This window comes from Paramisgurnus dabryanus, chromosome 12 (genome assembly GCF_030506205.2).
Source record: "Paramisgurnus dabryanus chromosome 12, PD_genome_1.1, whole genome shotgun sequence".
NCBI classification, from domain to species: domain Eukaryota; kingdom Metazoa; phylum Chordata; class Actinopteri; order Cypriniformes; family Cobitidae; genus Paramisgurnus; species Paramisgurnus dabryanus.
Genome location: NC_133348.1, coordinates 11,191,813 through 11,210,244, shown reverse-complemented (window position 1 = coordinate 11,210,244; position 18,432 = coordinate 11,191,813). Strand labels below are relative to the sequence as shown.

The window sequence follows — 18,432 nt, the reverse complement described above, 5'->3', positions numbered from 1 at the left end:
AATGTAACCTATATATATAACATTGGGGAATGTAATATCAAAAAAAAGGCTCTGGCGGTGCACGCATAAATATAGGAAAAAACTACATTTATATAAAACACAAACTAAATACAATTTTAAAATAGCCTATAAAAAATAACAATTTTAGAAAATAAAGTGAAGGTATGTCTTATGTAAAAGTTTCTTTATAATAAAACACAAAAAATTATCTAGAAACATCATGTTGCCAAATGCGTTTCCTCCTCCTTCTGTCAATCACGTGGAACGATTGGGCGTGGCCGGCTGGACTTCGACCTATGAAAAGCTGTACATTTAAATTCCATGTATGAATAAGTGAATCATTTTATTTGCGAAGCCAAACGCGCACGTCCAGCATTTCGGAGTCTATTGATTTGATTTAAAGGGTCAAAGTCCTGAAAACAGCCGTAGGTTTTCACAGAAATATATTAAAATCTGACGCGATCCGCATTGGATTGTAGTGCGAACGGATTTTAATGTCTTTAGCTTTAGCCAGTTAGCCTGAGCTGTTTGTGTGTTTATATTAACTGCACACGAGCAGCTTCGTATTTTTATTTCGAGTTTCATGAATAAGACGTTTATCCTCGTTATCGACGATTGATGGGGTTTACATGATCAACTGAAGATGTGAAGTGTTGACCGATCTTCAGGGAGGATGATGATGGTGATGTAGTGTTTGTTTGGTTAGGTGGGTTTATTGTCTCAACACACGTGCACGCATGTATTGCAGTATATGTTACATGCATGCATTTTGCTTTAATCTTTATTGTATAATGTAGCGTAGTTTCTTTTGAAACCATGCGTAAAATGCATATCAAGCATGCACTAAATATCGTTGATGCATTGAAATGCATCATGTTGTTATGATCCAGATTTATGTAACTAGTGTTGCATGTATGTAAATCAGTTGCATTGTTGTTATCTTGTGTGCACTGTTTTACATTTATATTCATTATATTTTATACACATGATGACATAAAGCAAGATCATGGATGTAATGCCATTGTGCGTGAAACTATTTGGTAAACGAGGCTTTCGCACCCATACGTGATGCACGTGGGGTTTCCTCTGTTTATTGGTTTGAGAAAGGATTACGTCATAAAGCATCATGTAAGCACCAAATTATCATATCAAAGTAGATTGCAGATAATCTATAGTTGGCAATCAGAAGCTCTGGCTCAATCTAATCAGATTTATCTCAAATCAAACAATGGGTTGGTTGTTTCTGAACATAAATGAGTGTTTTAACAGTAAATATTATTGATTAATGATCTTCCATTGACTTTGACAAAGCAAAACAAGCATCAGCTTTGCCAGGTCCTGTATGAATCGACAGTTTTCGGCCCGTGCTGATGTCAGTGGGGTTATTGCAGCAACCCTGTGCTTGACCTATCAACCCACGGCAGAAGATAAAAGTAAACGTACATAAGTGATGATGTTTACTTCACCGCTGCTTTTTGTGTTTTTGTAAATGCAGCGTTGGATGACAGAAGGAGGGCGAGAACATCACCCAGATCTGCTTCACTTCACGGGTCCATGATGGAGAAGAGCGACAAGAGGCCTGGATACTTTGCCAGGTGAGCAGAAGTTCACTTTGAATTGTTATTCATTTATCCAGAAGGTCTTAAGAGGAAGTGAGAGATGAAGGGGAGGATGGATTTTGTAACTGGTGGAGCTCTAATGGTTGTGTTGTGGTCGGCACTGAAAAGGGAAGCGTTAAGTTTTCATTTTAAGATATCTTTACTAATACAGATTGTGCTGTAAGTCTGTTGTTAAGGGACCGTGCACAACACAACTGAATTATAAACTGAAGTATATTTAAGTTAAATATAATATATTCTCTAAGGAGTATGACATCATGATGCAATAACTCCATGTGGAAACTTTAGTGGGATGAGATGACAAAATTCAGTATATGTCATGATACAGTTTACTGGAAATTTCATCAGATATTACTAAATAATGACCAAACTGACTGCTCATGCAGATTTATTAATAGCTGTGCTTGTGGTCTGGCTTTGTGTTGTCTTTATGCCTAAGCCAAATAAATCATTTAAACAAACAGGATAAGGTGCTATGTGATGGTCATCATCACAAAATCAAACCTAAATTCATCTTGACATTATGTAACACTTGACTTGATTGGAAACAATAAAACTAATGTTATTATTACATTAAAAAGCTGTCACTAAGGCCGTACATACGTACTATGCACTAATGTACCTTAAGCCCTTTTCACACAGACATTATGGAAAATGCATCTGGTATTTGTCCGGGATCGTTTGATATTTTTTTTTCATTTACACTGCCAATGAATTTCTGGTATATCTGTGTGCGTTCACACAGATGCCGTAAAGACACGTGACGTTTCTGAAATCCTGCACTTTGTATTTTTTTTGTCCGCGGTGTCTAAAGTTTGCTTATGCATTATTTCTCTCTTGAGAAACCACGCGCTTGTATTTTTGTTTATAATAAGCTCTTATGAGCGTGTGACACACAATTTTTTTATGCTGGTGAATGATTTCAGCTTCAGTGCTGATAGTGACGAGCTTCCTGATCTCAACTAAAGTCCAGTTTGCAAACGTTTCTCGTCGTGAATGTTAGGGCTGTCACAATGATTAAATAATCGTCTCAGGATTTCAGATCACCGCAATGATTGCACATCTCTAAAAAAACACAAGGGGGAGCTGCAGTGCCTGTATTAACGAGACGGTATCAGATTACTTTTAAATATGTGTGTTAATATTTACTGCCAGATAAACCTTGCCAAATAATAAATTTAAATAATCACAACCATATGTGTGAATTATTTCATTAACCAAACAAAAAATGTACGAGAATTAAATGTCAACGAAATAAAACAGACAATAAAAACAGTCATAATCGCCGCAATTTTACCGGCAGCCAAAATTCATAACTATTTAAGGCATTGTTTATGCGTCTTGTTCACACCGAAAGCTTTCCGGTAATGTTACTAGGGAGCGATCCAAGAACATTTACGGGACGTGTGTGTTCACAAAGAAGCTGTGTCATTGAGTTTTAATCGTTTATAACGTTCATTTGGAAAAGCAACACACTTCAATTGTTTTGAGTTTGGTTCCAAAACAAGATGAGATTTTTTCAAAAATCTAATTTTTCGATTGTGTATTACAATTAATATCAACCAAAATGCAGTTGTTGTTTTTTTTGTTTATTTAATTCTTCATAACAAAAAATACAGCTAAGCAGCACAATAAAAACATTATATCATAATAATAAACATGTTTTGACAATTTTTAAAAACTGAGTTACCGTATTTTCCAGACTATAGGTCGCACCAATCAAAAATGTGTCAGTGAGAAGAAAAAACATGTATAAGTCGCAGTGGACTATATGTGCCATTTATAAATAAATAATTTCACCAAATCCGTGCCGAAGGACACGCATTTCATCTGGAGAGGCAAGTTATTCAACTAAACAATAGCACACAGAACAGCAGACTGAATAGATGTTTGTACGTAATCGTAACATTATCAGTTATTTACACGATAAACAATAGCAACCAGAACATACCTGGAAGGCTGAAGAGGATAAAATGGTCTTTATTATCATGAAAATACCTGAAAAGGTTTAATGAATAGCGATATAAATATGCGCTATGCCAATATATGGCGCCTTTTGTGTTTCTGCACGAGAGCGCCCTCTAGCTTTTGGATGTAGTGGCATTTTACCGTAACTCATTGAGAAGCATTGCAAGCAGAATCATATGGCTTATTGTCCCAGTCCTACACTGTTGTAAATCACTAGGCTACGATGGTACATAGGAATGCACCGAATGTTCAACATCTGACGTTTTTGATGATGTGATTAAATAGCAACCAGCATAGATTGAGAGACGTGCATGCTAGCATGTCGTCAGTGTGAAAGCATTTTAAAATGTTTCAAAAAAAGATGCTTATGTTTACTTTTTTCAGCCGAATAGTTTCGTTTGCTGAACATTTGGTGCATCCCCAGTGATATGTTTTGTTTCCTGTAATTTGTACAGAATGACCAGATGAAAAAGTCCCGAGCTATGGAAACATCTTTGTCTCTCTTAATGTGTGTGTGTGTTGCTGCAGAGTGTTTCCCGAAGCTTTCCTTGTCCTCTGTTTTATCGATTAACATCCGTCTTATACATTAGAGATTTCAACAGTTTCTTCTCTCTCTCTCTCTCTCTCTCTCTCTCTCCTACTCTCTCACTTCCTCTTTCTCCCCTTTTCTCTCTTAAAGGCTCATAAGCATTATAGTTGTGCGTAGGTCCTATAGCGTAGCCTTACGGCGGTTTTCATATATTTTATCTGCATTGAAGTGCAATTACACATGCAGACCACTAGTTGGCAGTATCTACGCATATAACCCACTGTAGCAGTGCAACAGCCAAAGAAGCAGCAGCTTGACTAGTAAACCCACAAACGAAGAAGAAGCAGCAGCTTGTGAATGATTTCAGAAGGCCAGTAGTGATGGAAGGAAATAGACAGCGACTTTTGTCGCGGTCTGAGTTAAATCACTGCTCAACTTTGCCAATCTTTGTTCTTACCATTGCATTGCAAGCGGAAATACCTATGAAGAAATGCAATGCAGATTTTTTTTACTTGACGGTAGCGGTTCTAGGAGACCGAGCAAAGCGCTTGCGGTCCGTGTAGAATGGATGCCTTGTTAAAATTTTGGCGAGGTGCGCGTCAGCCTACGCGTAACATATAGCGTACAACCTACGCCTGACTTTAAATGACACTTTACTCCCTCTTTCTCACTCACTCCTTCATTCTCATTTCTGCTGTCTCACTCACTTTATCTATCTCACAGTCGATCTGTTCACTTTTTAACCTCTCCCTCACTTAAGCATTAACTACATGACCTTCATTCTCATGTTCTGAATCATTTAATAATTTGAATCACATGGTGCACAGGTCAGCCATCTTGGCTCTGCCCATGCTAGTTTCTCTTCTTTCATACATTTAGCACTGACTGGAGTGCAGTAATATCACACTTATTTTTATTCTCGTTGATGTTTTTTTTGTGGTAAAAGTGTAGTAACCATGTTTTTTTTTTTTTGGTGTATTAATTACTATTAGCATAACCATGGTTTACTACAGTAACTATGGTTTTTAAAAACCATGGTTGTCAAAACCGTAGTAATTTTTTTTGTTTGAATTATAGTGAAACCTTGGTTAAACTTATAAAGGGGAGTTGGTGTTTTTTATTTTTATTAATTATTTGTCTTTCTGGCCCGCAGACTGAAGAAGAAACGGCTGATGAAACGCAGCCAATCAGAGAAAGCAGAAGCTGAGCAGGACCTATCGGATTCAAAGACACCAGTCATCTGTGAACCTGCTCTTATTGGACAATCAAAAGAGAAGAATCCAGAAGAACCCGGCAAAATTGAGAGATGCCAAAGTGAAGGTAAACATTCAAAGTGCATTTAAACCGCTGTAAAGAGATGCGAAATAGTTTAGAGTGAGCTTTAATTTTATTTTTATCCATCAGAATTTGATTTGGTTATAAGTAATGGCCTGTAAAAAGATAAAATATCCCTAGAAAAGTGGTTTTAGGGGACGGTGGACAATGCATTTTAAATGTGCACTGAAAATGGTTTTCAAAACAGGGATGTATAAGAAAAGGAAATATGTCAGCATATCAGCCTGTTTTTATCTGACTAAAGCTCTCCAGATCACAGGAAGAGCGTCACAGTCGTGCACATGGCGTCACCCAAAGATATTGAAAACTCTACTGACCAGGTCAAAGGTCACACTTTGTTTGAACAGGGAGTTGTATTACTGACACGCTTCATGTGTCTGCTCTCATTTGTGTGTACATTTATTAATTGTATGAATCTCTTAGGAAATCTTTTTTTAATGTCATTATGATTATCATCATTATCTTTTGAGTACACTGACGTGAATAATCCTTTAACACTGGTGCTTGTGAATAAAGTTGTTACTTCGTCATCTGACTTGGTGAATGATAAAAAAGGGATTGATTTGATTTTGATTCATCTTTGATTTGACTCATAGAAAAATCATCCAGAGCCGCTGTACATCAGCATATGTCTATAATGCAGTCATTGAAGTGCTGGTTAATGTTTTGTTGATGCTGTTCTCATGTTTCCACAGGGCAGGTATTGAATGACGCTGCTATTATTGTTTGTGTATAAGCTGCTGTCTCTCATTACAAACAAACACACACACACACGTAGTTACATTGTGTAATGTAAAAAGCTCAGTTTAATGTCTGATGTTTGGTCTGCGCTTGGGTGAAACACTGTATTATGAGATTGTTTGACTGTTTACTATCAAATCATCTGAAGTCTTCAGGCATAAATTGAATGAGATTATTTTTCTGTTTAATTGAAGTCAGTAACATTAATGACACATTAACACTGTCATCTCTGTGCAACTTGATTTTTTGTGGTTTGGGTTTCATTTGTCAGTTTATTTGTCTCATTAAATGTTTGTCATGTTGAGATATGTTAGTTAATGCATTGGTTGAACACAGATGAAGAATTTTCAGTGAATATATGCATGTACTGTGACTGTACATGTGACACTATTAACTGTGCGCTTGTTGAAATTAAAATGTTGTAAATAATTTCAGATGTCAACAGTAAATCATGCAACCAGAACAAGAAAGAAAAGAATAAACCTCCAGGAACTGTGGAGTATACCGTAAGTTACTGTCACATACTGTAAATTACTGTAACATATTTGTAGGTTTGTCACATACTGTAAGACACTGTAAATTACTGTCAGTTAGTCACATACTGTATATTACTTATTCATAGTGTAAATTACTGTAACATATTTATATTACTGCACCTTACTATCACACACTGTAAGTTACTGTCATAGTGTAAATTACTGTAACATATTTATATTACTGTACCATACCATCACATACTGTCAGTTTCTCTCATTGTATATTACTGCACTCTTGTCACACGTTAGTGTCACGATGTAAATTACTGTAGCATATTTATATTACTGCACCTTACTGTCACACACTAAGTTACTGTCGTAGTGTAAATTACTGTAACATATTTATATTACTGTACCCTACCATCACATACTGTCAGTTTCTCTCAATGTATATTACTGCACTCTTGTCACACGTTAGTGTCACGATGTAAATTACTGTAGCATATTTATATTACTGCACCTTACTATCACACACTGTAAGTTACTGTCACAGTGTAAATTACTGTAGCATATTTATATTACTGCACCTTACTGTCACACACTAAGTTACTGTCATAGTGTAAATTGCTGTAGCATATTTATATTACTGCACCTTACTATCACACACTAAGTTATTGTCACAGTGTAAATTACTGTAGCATATTTATATTACTGCACCTTACTATCACGCACTGTAAGTTACTGTCACGGCTTAAATTACTGTAGCATATTTATATTACTACACCTTACTATCACGCACTGTGAGCTACTCTCACAGTGTAAATTACCGTAGCATATCTATATTACTGCACCTTACTATCACACAGTGTAAGTTACTGTCACGGCTTAAATTACTATAGCATATTTATATTATTGTACTTAATTTCACATACTGTAAGTTTCTCTCATTATATATTACTGCACTCTTGTCAAACGGTAAGTTACTGTCACATAGTGCAAATTACTGTAGTATATTTATATTACTGTACAGTACTGTCACATACTATAAGTAAATCACATACTGTATATTACTGTATTTTACTGTCACATACTATAAGTAAATCACATACTGTATATTACTGTATTTTACTGTCACATACTGGATATAACTTTGATTACCGTCACATACCATACTCTCTCATTTAGATGCACATTTAGTGCCAATATAAAGTTTTGTGTTGTCCACTATCTTTTAAATAAACGTTACTACTACTTTTCCTGTTTTTTTAATTCAATTATAACTGTTGAGTCAAACTGAGTTTGTTGTCACAGGTTGGACTAAAGGACACTCTGAACAGCATTGCTCTGAAATTCAACATTACCCCTAATGAACTGGTGCATTTAAACCGGCTGTACTCGCACAGTCTTGTACCTGGACAGGTGAGTATTCATGAAACAGATGTGTTCAGTATGTTGCTCAGTTATACTACACTGGATTTCACCTTTTATACTGTTTACCATTACCACAGTAATGTTTGTGTAAATTTTTCGGTCTCAGTTCCTCATAATTTTTTTTAATTACAACACAGAAATTGTTTGTTCCTGATGTGGACCAATCAGAACCTGACTCTCAGGTCAATGGTTCTTCTAAACAGATCAATACAGACTCTTCAGAGAAGGTAAGATGGGAGAAACATGCACTTAAACCTTTGTAATTAGACCGTTCATAACACAACATCTATATCTCCGTCTCGTGTGTTCGCAGGACAGCGAGTCGAGCTGTAGGTGTGGACTGCCGGTACGTAGAGAGACGTCACCGCTGTCTGAGGATGAGAGTCTAGCTACCGTCAAATTCATCAAGATGAGCTGCAAGTATTTCACTGACGGCATGGTGAGATGAATAGCTGACTTTTTGTTTCCATGTATTTTGGGGAAAAACATTTAAAAAAAAAACGTAAAGCTGGAGTCTGTAACTTCTGGCTCTTTATCGCCACCTCTGTTTGAAACACAAAATGGCAAGTTACTTGAAGAATTATTTTGCATTTTTTAGCCACAAAAGTTGCAGATTGTGGCTTTAGGAAATTAAATGAGTGTTTTATTATAAGGGTCAGGCAGGTGACACTAAAAAAAGACTTTGGGAAAATGTTTTCGATTTGAATCCCATTTCTTGCATTTACATACATTTAGGGATTATGGCGACGATAAATCAGAAAATAAGTTGAAGGTATTGCGGAGGAATTTTTTTTTTGGGGTGGATCATCAAGACTATTGGTCCTCCTAGTTGTCAATCAGGAGTGTTTCTAAAATTCGAGAAAATCCTCCGCTACACCTTTAAGCTTAGACAGAATCTTAGTCCAGCTCCTTCATGACGACGTGCAGTTAAAAAATATCATGAAAATTACTTTGAAAGTGGGGGGCACGATTGGGATTTTGAAAAGTGGGAATTACTGCAATTATTCCTCAAAATATCTTCCTTGGAACAAAGAAATGGATACCGATTTGTAACAACATGAGAGTGAGAAAATTATGACAGAATTATCATTTTTGGGTGAATTGTCCCTTTTAAGGTGTTTTTTCTGATGTCTCATTGGTTGTGTGTGCTGTAGGGTGTCGTCGGAGGAGTGATGATTGTAACGCCCAATAACATCATGTTTGACCCACACAAGTCTGATCCTCTGGTTATTGAGAACGGATGTGAGGAGTACGGTCTCATCTGTCCAATGGAGGAGGTTCTGTCTGTGGCGCTGTATGATGATGTGTCCCGTATGAAGCTGAAGGACGCGCTGCCGTCGTAAGAAAAAAACCCTGATCTGCTTTCTTTCTGCCAGTGTCTGCATACATTCACACGTGTTTGAGTTCAAAAATGCATTTGAAATTTCGTTTTATTATTTCTCTTTCTCATATTTCTCCTTTACCTTTTTTCACAAAGTTTTTACACCAAAAACGTGTTTTTATCACCATTTCTTTTGTCACACATTTGTTTGTCATTTTCTGTTTTGTTCAGTTGGTGTGTTTGGTTCATTTTTGGGTGTTTTGTTTTCCTCTCTTTAATTTCACCATCTTCCCATTGATGATGACCCCTGATGTCCGTGGTAGTGATGAACCCCGGGATCTCTGTCCATTATACAGGCCGGGAGAGTGGGAGGAGCTTCCCTCCGAACAAGACCTCAACCCGTTTAGCCGTTACGAGGCACTGGGCGCGCCCAACCGGCCGATCATATTGGATGATATAGAAACGGCGGTCTCGGAGATCTTGGACAAATCGCCATCAGATGAAGGTTTTACTGAACTAGAACTGCTACAGAGTGACTCTATAACTACCTGCCCCAGCCAGGAGGGGGCGTCATTTCACGACGACTGTGAACTGAGAGGGACGACTAACCAAAAGGACCAAAAAGACGAAACCTTAAAGCGTTGTAATGCTGAGGAAGATGAAGGACTTAATCGTTCCACAGAGGATAGCGGAGTGCTGCTTCAGTCTCTTCCAGACAGTGTACGTGAACCCCCAACACAACTGGATGATGGGAATGATGTGACCACTGAAAGAGACGAAACGTTAGTAAACTGTGGCACGACCAAACAGGTGACCACACAGGACCAAAACAAGAATGTGAGCATCGTTGATGTCACAGATGACTCTGTGACCTGTAGCCAACCTGAGGAAGATGCTGAAGTGAGACAAAAGAAAAATAAGGGACCGAATTCAGATGCTGAGATTTCTGAAGCGGAGCAACGCAGACAGGACAATCAGGCCGAGATGAAATCATGGCTGTTAAAAAGAATGCAGGGACCAATCGAAGGTGAGTTTGATCTGATTGACTGGACAGACCGGTCAATCATGGCCACAGACTTTTTGTAGGTGTGCACAGCTGGATATACAGTATTTAGGGTGCATCCCAATTCAGGGTCTGGATCCTTAAGGACATGGACTGTAAAGGCAGGACTCGGTCTTTGAAGGGAGCAGTCTTGGAAGTCCTCCAAGTGAACTGAAATAAGACGGTCTAGCCTACGGAGAGGGTTGCATTACTTCCTTCATGCCTGACAGCAGGACACCACAGCAGAGACGTTTCAGGCTTTTTTATAAGTAAATATGGAGCCAGATATTTGTTTATTTTAGTTTAATCTGCATCAAGGCATCGATTCTCTACCCAACAGCATATAAAATTTAAGAACCGTAAATATACAAAAGTTAAACACACTATTGCAGTAATAATTTTAAAGTGACACTCCACTTTTTTTAAATATGCTAATTTTCCAGCTCCCATGGAGTTAAACGTTTGCTTTTTACTATTTTGGAATCCATTCAGCTGATCTCCAGGTCTGGCGCTTGCACTTTTAGCATAGCTTAGCATAATCCATTGAATCTGATTAGACCATTAGTATCGCGCTAAAAATAACTAAAGTGTTTTAATAATTTTCATATTTAAAACTTGACTCTTCTGTAGTTACATTGTGTACTAAGACCAACAGAAAATTAAAAGTCGCGATTTTCTAGGCTGATATGGCGAGGAACTATCCTCTCATTCTGGCGTAATAATCAAGGACTTTGCTGCCGTACCATGGCTGAAGGAGGCGCAATGATATTTCGCAGCGCCCGAAAATAGTCCCCTTGGTGACTTTCAATAGCAGAGAACTATTTTTGGGCACTGCGAAATATCATTGCGGCTCCTTCAGCCATGGTACGGCAGCAAAGTCCTTGATTATTACGCCAGAATGAGAGTATAGTTCCTAGCCATATCAGCCTAGAAAATTGCGACTTTTAATTATCTGTTGGTCTTAGTACACGGTGTAACTACAGATGAGTCAAGATTAAAAAGTAAAACTATTAAAACTCTTTGGTTATTCTTTATCACAATGCTTATGGTCTAATCAGATTCAATGGATTATGCTAAAAGTGGTAACACCAGACCCAGAGATCGGCTAAATGGATTCCAAAACGGTAAAAATCAAATGTTTAACTCTAGGGGAGCTGGAAAATGAGCCTATTTTCAAAAAAAATGGAGTGTGACTTTAGTTTACAACATTATTATTTATAATACTTAAAAGTGTATATGTAGCTAATTTAATGTCCTTGTCACTGTTTATTTAACTACAGTTACCAGTGTTTATTTTAAAATACCCAGACGTTACATGCACGCACTGAATCTTGGGATAGCCGAGGCCGTGAATGATCCATCCGTGGATCTTTGGTTTCAGAGGAAATGAAGGCCGCATTTGGAGGCTGCATGTGAAGGAGCCTTCAAATTGGCACAGCCTTGGTCGCAAACCGGTGACATCATTGGCCTTTAAATATGGCCTTCGAAGGACGCAGAACCTGAATTGGGATGCAACATCTCTGGGTGTAGATAGAACTTGCATTGCATTCTGGGATTGCCATATCCACATTGATCAATTGATGGATAGTGAAAGGTAGCATAATGTTGTAGTGCTGCATAATGATTAACAGAATATACACACATACATATACATATACATATACATAATGATTATCACCGTACAACAGAAAAACTTAAGAAAGCTTAAATAAGACCATCATCAGTAACTTTAGCCAAGTTAACATGTCTTTACTAAGTTTAATGACTGCACTCCTAAATAGTTTGATCAAGTTTTTAAAAGTGTTTTCACTGATCTCTACCTGACATACAGACATGCTGCTATGCCATGAAGAAAAGAGCAAAACTCCGCCTATGTTCCTGTGCTTTAAAGTGGGAAAGCCAATGAGGAAGTCCTTTACTATTGGTCTGACTTCCAGCCCCACCCATAATTTTGTTGGCAGGGGAAGACAGCCTGAATACTGGTTTGCTGTGCCACAAGAAAGGTACGGATGGGTTTTTAAAGGGTGTGTGTGTTTGATATGAGTGTGTGTTCATAACCAAACCTTTCTGTTTTTGATCATCAGAGTGGACCAATTGTATTCGTTCTTCATTCAGTGGTCTCCAGACGCATACGGTAAAGAGGCTCAGGAGCAGGGCTTTGTGGTGGTGGAGAAAGACGAGCTTAATATGATTGATAACTTCTTTAGTGATCCTGTTCCTCGCAGCTGGGAGGTGAGTCCGAGGCTACTTTTATGCGATGGTGATGTAGTAAAACCGAAAAAGTTTGTTAAAATGATCCACGTTTATACGTGTTCACGAAAATGACTAAAAACTCCTTATTACGGGTGCACGGCCAATAGATGGCGATGTTACCTTGGAAAGAAACACTTTGTGGTTGCGCACATTTCTCTTTAAGTTTAATAGGGATGCGCAATAATTTGCATGCGATAGTCATTGTGCATCTCGTCAGTGAAGGCGGTTCCTTGATTTGTAGTAAATCGCCATCACCTGCTTTCAGATGGAGCTGCATTTATTGCACAAAAAACTTTTTCCTCGTGAATGTCTCGAACTAGAATTTCACGTGCAAATGAAGCGAGTAAACTCAAAAGCGTCCAAGCGTTTAAGCGTCCAACTATGAGCAAATAGCGCATTTTTGTCACTTCCACAGTGGCTGGTGTAAACACAGGATAAAAACAACGACTTATATAATGAATTGCTGATCTTTTTAGCTGTCGCACCCACAAAATGTGAAGATTGGCACAGTTTGGTGTTCATCTATAATTACATCAATTTTTTTTTTTTTTGAGTCAATTTTTGTTTCGTTTGAAAGATGTCAAGTGAATGGCGTAAATGTAGGTGACCAAACCATCCACCGCTATGTTTTTTTTTTTTCTTTAGATCATCACCATTAATGAGGCCAAGCGACGGCAGAGTTTTATTTTTGAGGAGGAGGAACCTTTAGATCTTCTTCCGGTGCTGATGGATCCCAGTGTGCTTCTGGAGGACACCCACATTGAGAAGGTCTCACACACTCACAAGCTTCATTAGTAATTTCAGCTGCACTTCATATTTAAAGATGGTAAACGAAATTGTGACTCATAGTGTGTATACGAAATGGTTAAAATAAGTAAAAAAATCTCTTAAGCATAGGAGTCAGTGTCTCATCTGTAAACCAGAAATCAATGTCTGAAGATCTTACAAACACAACCTGGTTTGGTTTATGCTGGCAAGCAAACCTTTAGTAAACACATAGGCAAATCAACACCCTGAACAGACATTTCACCTTACATTGTTCAGAAACTGTAACAACATAGTAGGGCTGCAACAACAAATCCATAAAATCGATTATTAAATTTTTTGTCAATTTATAATTAAAGTCAAGTGCTGTTTCTTCATACAGCACTAGTTGCACGTTTATCAGGCGCTTTTACTCACTGCACAACCTGCATTGCCAGGTCCCTTGCCTTTCGTCGGAGTTCCGAATTGAGCTTCTTTTAAACTAACCTGCAGAAAAACATCAACCTGCAGAAACTGAGATGAAAGGATTTGATTCATTAGTTTTTTTATATTTGGGCCGTGAATAGTCCTGGGATGCTTTTGTTGGCCATGGCTGGTTTTGTTACGTGGATTTGGCAACCCTGAAGGGAAATGATGAAAGCAAAAGCATAAAAGAATGTTGGTTAATAAAGGTTTAATTTCATCCTTTAATATAATTGAGTTTGCATTAGTTAAATTGTTGTTGGGTTTTCATAAAAATAGTAATGAAAGAAACTAAGCATCTGTTGTACAGTAAAGGGGAAATCCACACAACAATGTAGGATATATCACTTTCATATCATATGACTTATTTATTCTGTTTATAACGAAAAATACTCCTCAAGGTCTAATGTGAGTTTATTAATCTGTGTCTACATTTTTACACCAGCACATCTCTATAGACTCAATTCGTTTTGTTTATTTATTTGACATTTATGTTTTTTTAAAGGCTGCACAAACTTTTTTTTAAGGCTTAAAAAATCAAAAGCAAAAAGATTATATTAATAAAACTCTGTAGTAGTGTGTGGCTTTTGCACTTTTAAAAGTACACTTCTTCCTGTGACTGAATACACTAATTTATTGCCTTATTTACCTTTAATAAATGAAAATTCTATTTAAAGGTGCAGTGTGTAAATTTTAGCAGCATCTAGTGGTGAGGTGGGAATTGCAACCAACGGCTCAGTCCACCAAACGCGTAGAGAAGCTACGGAAGCCGCCACCAGACAAACATGTCATCGTCCGAGTCAACTTGGTAAAAAAGTTTGTCCTTTAAGGGCTTCTGTAGAAACTTGGTGGCACAAAATGGCTAAAAAAAGTCTCATTCAAAGGTAATAAAAACATAACTGTTCATTATAAGAATGTCTTTATACACCCCTGATAATATAGTTTTATATATTATTTAGCATTTCTGTCAAGAGATCCTTCTAAAAATTACACACTGGACCTTTAAGTAAAATGTTTTTATCCGATTAGTCGATTAATCGAAAAAGAATCGCCCGATTAATCAATTGACAAAATAGTTAAGCCGAAAGTATACTAGGGACGTCCGCGTATGCGCGCCGTCCGCATGACGTCATTTTCGTCATCAAGAGGGTCCGCGGCCGGCCGTGCGGACCGTCCGCGTGCACCGTCCGCGTGCAGCCCAAAATTTGAGACCGCGCGGACAGTGCGCGTACAGTCCGCGTACAACAGCGCATGCGCGTGAAAATATTTAGACCGTGCACTCCACTATAAACAATTATACAAAGGAAATAGACAGCATTTGCACACACACTATCGTTTTTCTTCTTTAACTTTTACTTCTTCCAAGAACAGAAAGCTCTGGAGCATGTTTGTTTGATTCCTGTTCTTTGTTGTCTTGTTGTTTGTTCTAAACTGTGTTTGCAATGGTGGATGAGTTACTTTTCTTCTCCTATCCTAATGTTTTAATGTACTGTAAATGTCGCCAAATCAGTGCTGCCCTGACAGCCTGTTAGACTAATAATTTGAATAAGAAATCATTTGTATTGCGTATAGTGTCAAACGCGGCCATCCGCATGTAGCCGCGGGGAGTATACTCGAAAAGCTGCGCGGACGCGTGCGCGAGCCGGACGCGGACGCGGAAAAAAAGTATACCGCGGCCTTTAGTCGCAGCCCTACGACATGGGTCGTTTTTTTTCAACTCAAAATACTTAAAGGTGCAGTGTGTAATTTTTAAAAGGATCTCTTGACAAAAATGAAAAATAATATACAAAGCTATATTTTCAGGGGTGTATAAAGTAATGTTTTTTTTTTAGAATTTTTATCTTTAAAATGTTTTTATTTATAAAGCTTTTAACATACACCGAGGTTCCTCTTATGTGGAAGTTGCCATTTTGTGTCGCCATGTTTCTACGGAAGCGTTTAACAGACAAACTTTTTTAGTTTTCTCCGACAATGACATTTTTCAGATGGCGGCTATTGTAGCTTCTTTATGAATTTCGATGGGTGAGCAGTGGACTGAGCCGTTGGTTGCAAATCGCAACCTCACCAGTAGATGGTGCTAACATTTACACACTGCACCTTTAAGCTGAAGTCTGATGCAAGATTATCAAACATCTGTCTTTTGTGTGACTTCCTCAGTTGGCCACGCGTTTGCCCGCCCGTGTTCAGGGATATCCATGGCGTCTGGTCTACAGTACCGAGGTACATGGAACCAGTTTAAAGACCATGTATAGGAACCTGTTGGAGATAGACAGTCCTGTACTGCTGGTCATCAGAGATATGGACAATCAGGTACACACGCACACACCTCAGCTGGAGTGCGTGCTTCGGAGTGCGTGCTTCGGAGTGCGTGCTTCGGAGTGCGTGCTTCGGAGTGCGTGCTTCGGAGTGCGTGCTTCGGAGTGCGTGCTTCGGAGTGCGTGCTTCGGAGTGCGTGCTTCGGAGTGCGTGCTTCGGAGTGCGTGCTTCGGAGTGCGTGCTTCGGAGTGCGTGCTTCGGAGTGCGTGCTTCGGAGTGCGTGCTTCGGAGTGCGTGCTTCGGAGTGCGTGGTTCTCGTCGTCTCATGAGTGTTATTGTGTTTTCTCATGCAGATTTTTGGAGCGTTTTCCACTCATCCTTTCCGAGTGAGTGAGCATTATTATGGGACAGGAGAGACGTTCCTCTACACCTTCTGCCCTGAGATTAAGGTTTGAATACATTGCTTTGGTTGCGCATACTCTCCGAAACTTGCATGCAATGCTTTCTCGAGACAGCATTTAACTTAACCAATCTCTGTGTCATAGGTTTTCCGCTGGTCTGGAGAGAACTCATATTTTGTGAAGGGAAACTTAGATTCCCTTCAGATCGGAGGTGGAGGGTGAGCACGCTGACATCCTCTTCATAAGCTGTATATATGCGTCTGTCCTTCACTCCTGTTGACCTAACACTCGACTATTTACTTTCCAGGGGTCGTTTGGGTCTGTGGCTGGACGCTGACCTGTATCACGGCACGACGTCCAGATGCTCCACCTTTCATAACCTACTGCTGTCCTCCAAACAAGACTTCATTGTCCAGAACCTCGAGGTTTGGGTGTTTGAATGAGCTGCTACACCAGAAACACGCATAGACACGCTTTACCATGTGCACTGTGACGCGCTACGGCCAGCACGGCATGACGTACGAAAAGACCCACCCCATCTATTTGATCTCGGGTGTTGCTTTTTACCGCACCGTACGAAGTATTCGCTCATACTTGACGTGGTTTTACTCTGTTCAGCCTGATCTGAGCTTTAGACTTGAATGCCAAGACGGATATCTGTGGCAACCTGAATATTGAATGTCACCTACAGCTTTCCCAGCATGCAATATATTTCTAAAAAATGTTCCCAGTATATAAACACATGTATATGTGGACTGGAATGAGGAACAGTGTGTTATGCCTGAAAACTTAAAAAGTGAAAACTTGTATCTTTTAAGACAATAAAAACCTGATAACCACTATTTAGGAGCCGACTGTGGGCCAGTCGTATGAATAGAAAGTGCTTAATGGTTTACAACGTGGATATTTAATGCATTTGGCTGCCGTATTGTCATGTTTGTTTAAATGACGAAAGGGTGAAGGATGTAAATGATACCGGGGAGATATTCATTCTGCTGGAGAATTTAATACGATGACGACAATTATTTCTGCTGTTTGTAGACCAAATTCATTGTGTCAATTGCAATAGTGCAGAAGTTCGTCTGTAAACCGTGTGGGCCGTATTTTTCACGTTAGTTTGCGAGTAATGATGTATTCCTGGAATAAATTTTTGTTTCGACCAAAGCATTTTATTTGCTTTGTTCACACGTGACATAGTTTTATATTCAGTTTTTTATTTTTGTCTATTTAAACTGATTTTTTTATAAATTTGTATTGAATGTGAAATGCGTACTCGGCGATAGTTTTACTGTTTTGTGATATTTTGGGGACCATTTCTAATTGAGAGTTCATTTGAAAGGGAAGCACTTGAAATGAAGAGATGCCAGTATTATCTGTGTTAATAGCACGACTGATATCACTACACACACACACACAAAACACTTCACTGCAAAAAATGACACTTCATGTTTGAGGATTGATGTGAGCACATGCACGATGCAAAGCTTTATTTTAGTTGTACTTTATTTTAAGGGTTTTTTAAGGAAAAGTTGTTGGAGATTTTACAAAGTGTCCATTAATATCACTACAAGACCGCATTGTGGGCATTTCAAAAGCATTTTTTGTGTCCCTGTAGGAAAACGTTGCTTACGAATGTTTTCACTCTTAAGTATTTTGTCTTTGATTTCAAACTCGAACACTGTGCTGTGGTAGCCAATGTATGTATTTGTGTATTTTCTGTGTTTCAAAGTAAACCAAATAAATGCAACTTATGAAAGAGACACAAGTTTCATCACTAGTTACTGAACGGCCATGAAAAGGCCTTTATTCTTTAATTTAAAACACAATAACAAG

General features: G+C 38.5%; 1 protein-coding gene across 2 annotated transcripts; it reads left to right on the top strand.

Annotated features, from left to right (window-relative positions):
• The first annotated feature begins 314 nt into the window (after positions 1 to 314).
• ncoa7b (nuclear receptor coactivator 7b) lies at positions 315 to 18,364 on the top strand. 2 transcript variants are annotated; one of them, XM_065256460.2, is made up of 16 exons: positions 315 to 706; positions 1,496 to 1,595; positions 5,270 to 5,436; positions 6,628 to 6,698; positions 7,980 to 8,087; positions 8,237 to 8,326; positions 8,413 to 8,538; positions 9,254 to 9,438; positions 9,777 to 10,447; positions 12,294 to 12,465; positions 12,547 to 12,694; positions 13,361 to 13,483; positions 16,100 to 16,252; positions 16,552 to 16,647; positions 16,744 to 16,817; positions 16,907 to 18,364. In XM_065256460.2, exons 2-16 carry the CDS (start codon positions 1,555 to 1,557, stop codon positions 17,040 to 17,042), a joined length of 2,361 nt encoding a protein of 786 aa, XP_065112532.1. In that variant the 5' UTR covers positions 315 to 706; positions 1,496 to 1,554; the 3' UTR covers positions 17,043 to 18,364. The 2 variants fall into 2 exon arrangements, with proteins under 2 accessions (XP_065112532.1, XP_065112531.1); XM_065256459.2 differs by having other exon boundaries at positions 9,744 to 10,447.
• The last annotated feature ends 68 nt before the right edge of the window (positions 18,365 to 18,432 follow it).

Bases quoted from the DNA above. Each gene is read 5' to 3' on its own strand.
- ncoa7b (XM_065256459.2), top strand. From the start codon at position 1,555: ATGATGGAGAAGAGCGACAAGAGGCCTGGATACTTTGCCAG. The intron at 1,596-5,269 runs GTGAGCAGAAGT...TCTGGCCCGCAG, and splicing joins AGGCCTGGATACTTTGCCAG to ACTGAAGAAGAAACGGCTGA. The intron at 13,484-16,099 runs GTCTCACACACT...TGACTTCCTCAG, and splicing joins AGGACACCCACATTGAGAAG to TTGGCCACGCGTTTGCCCGC.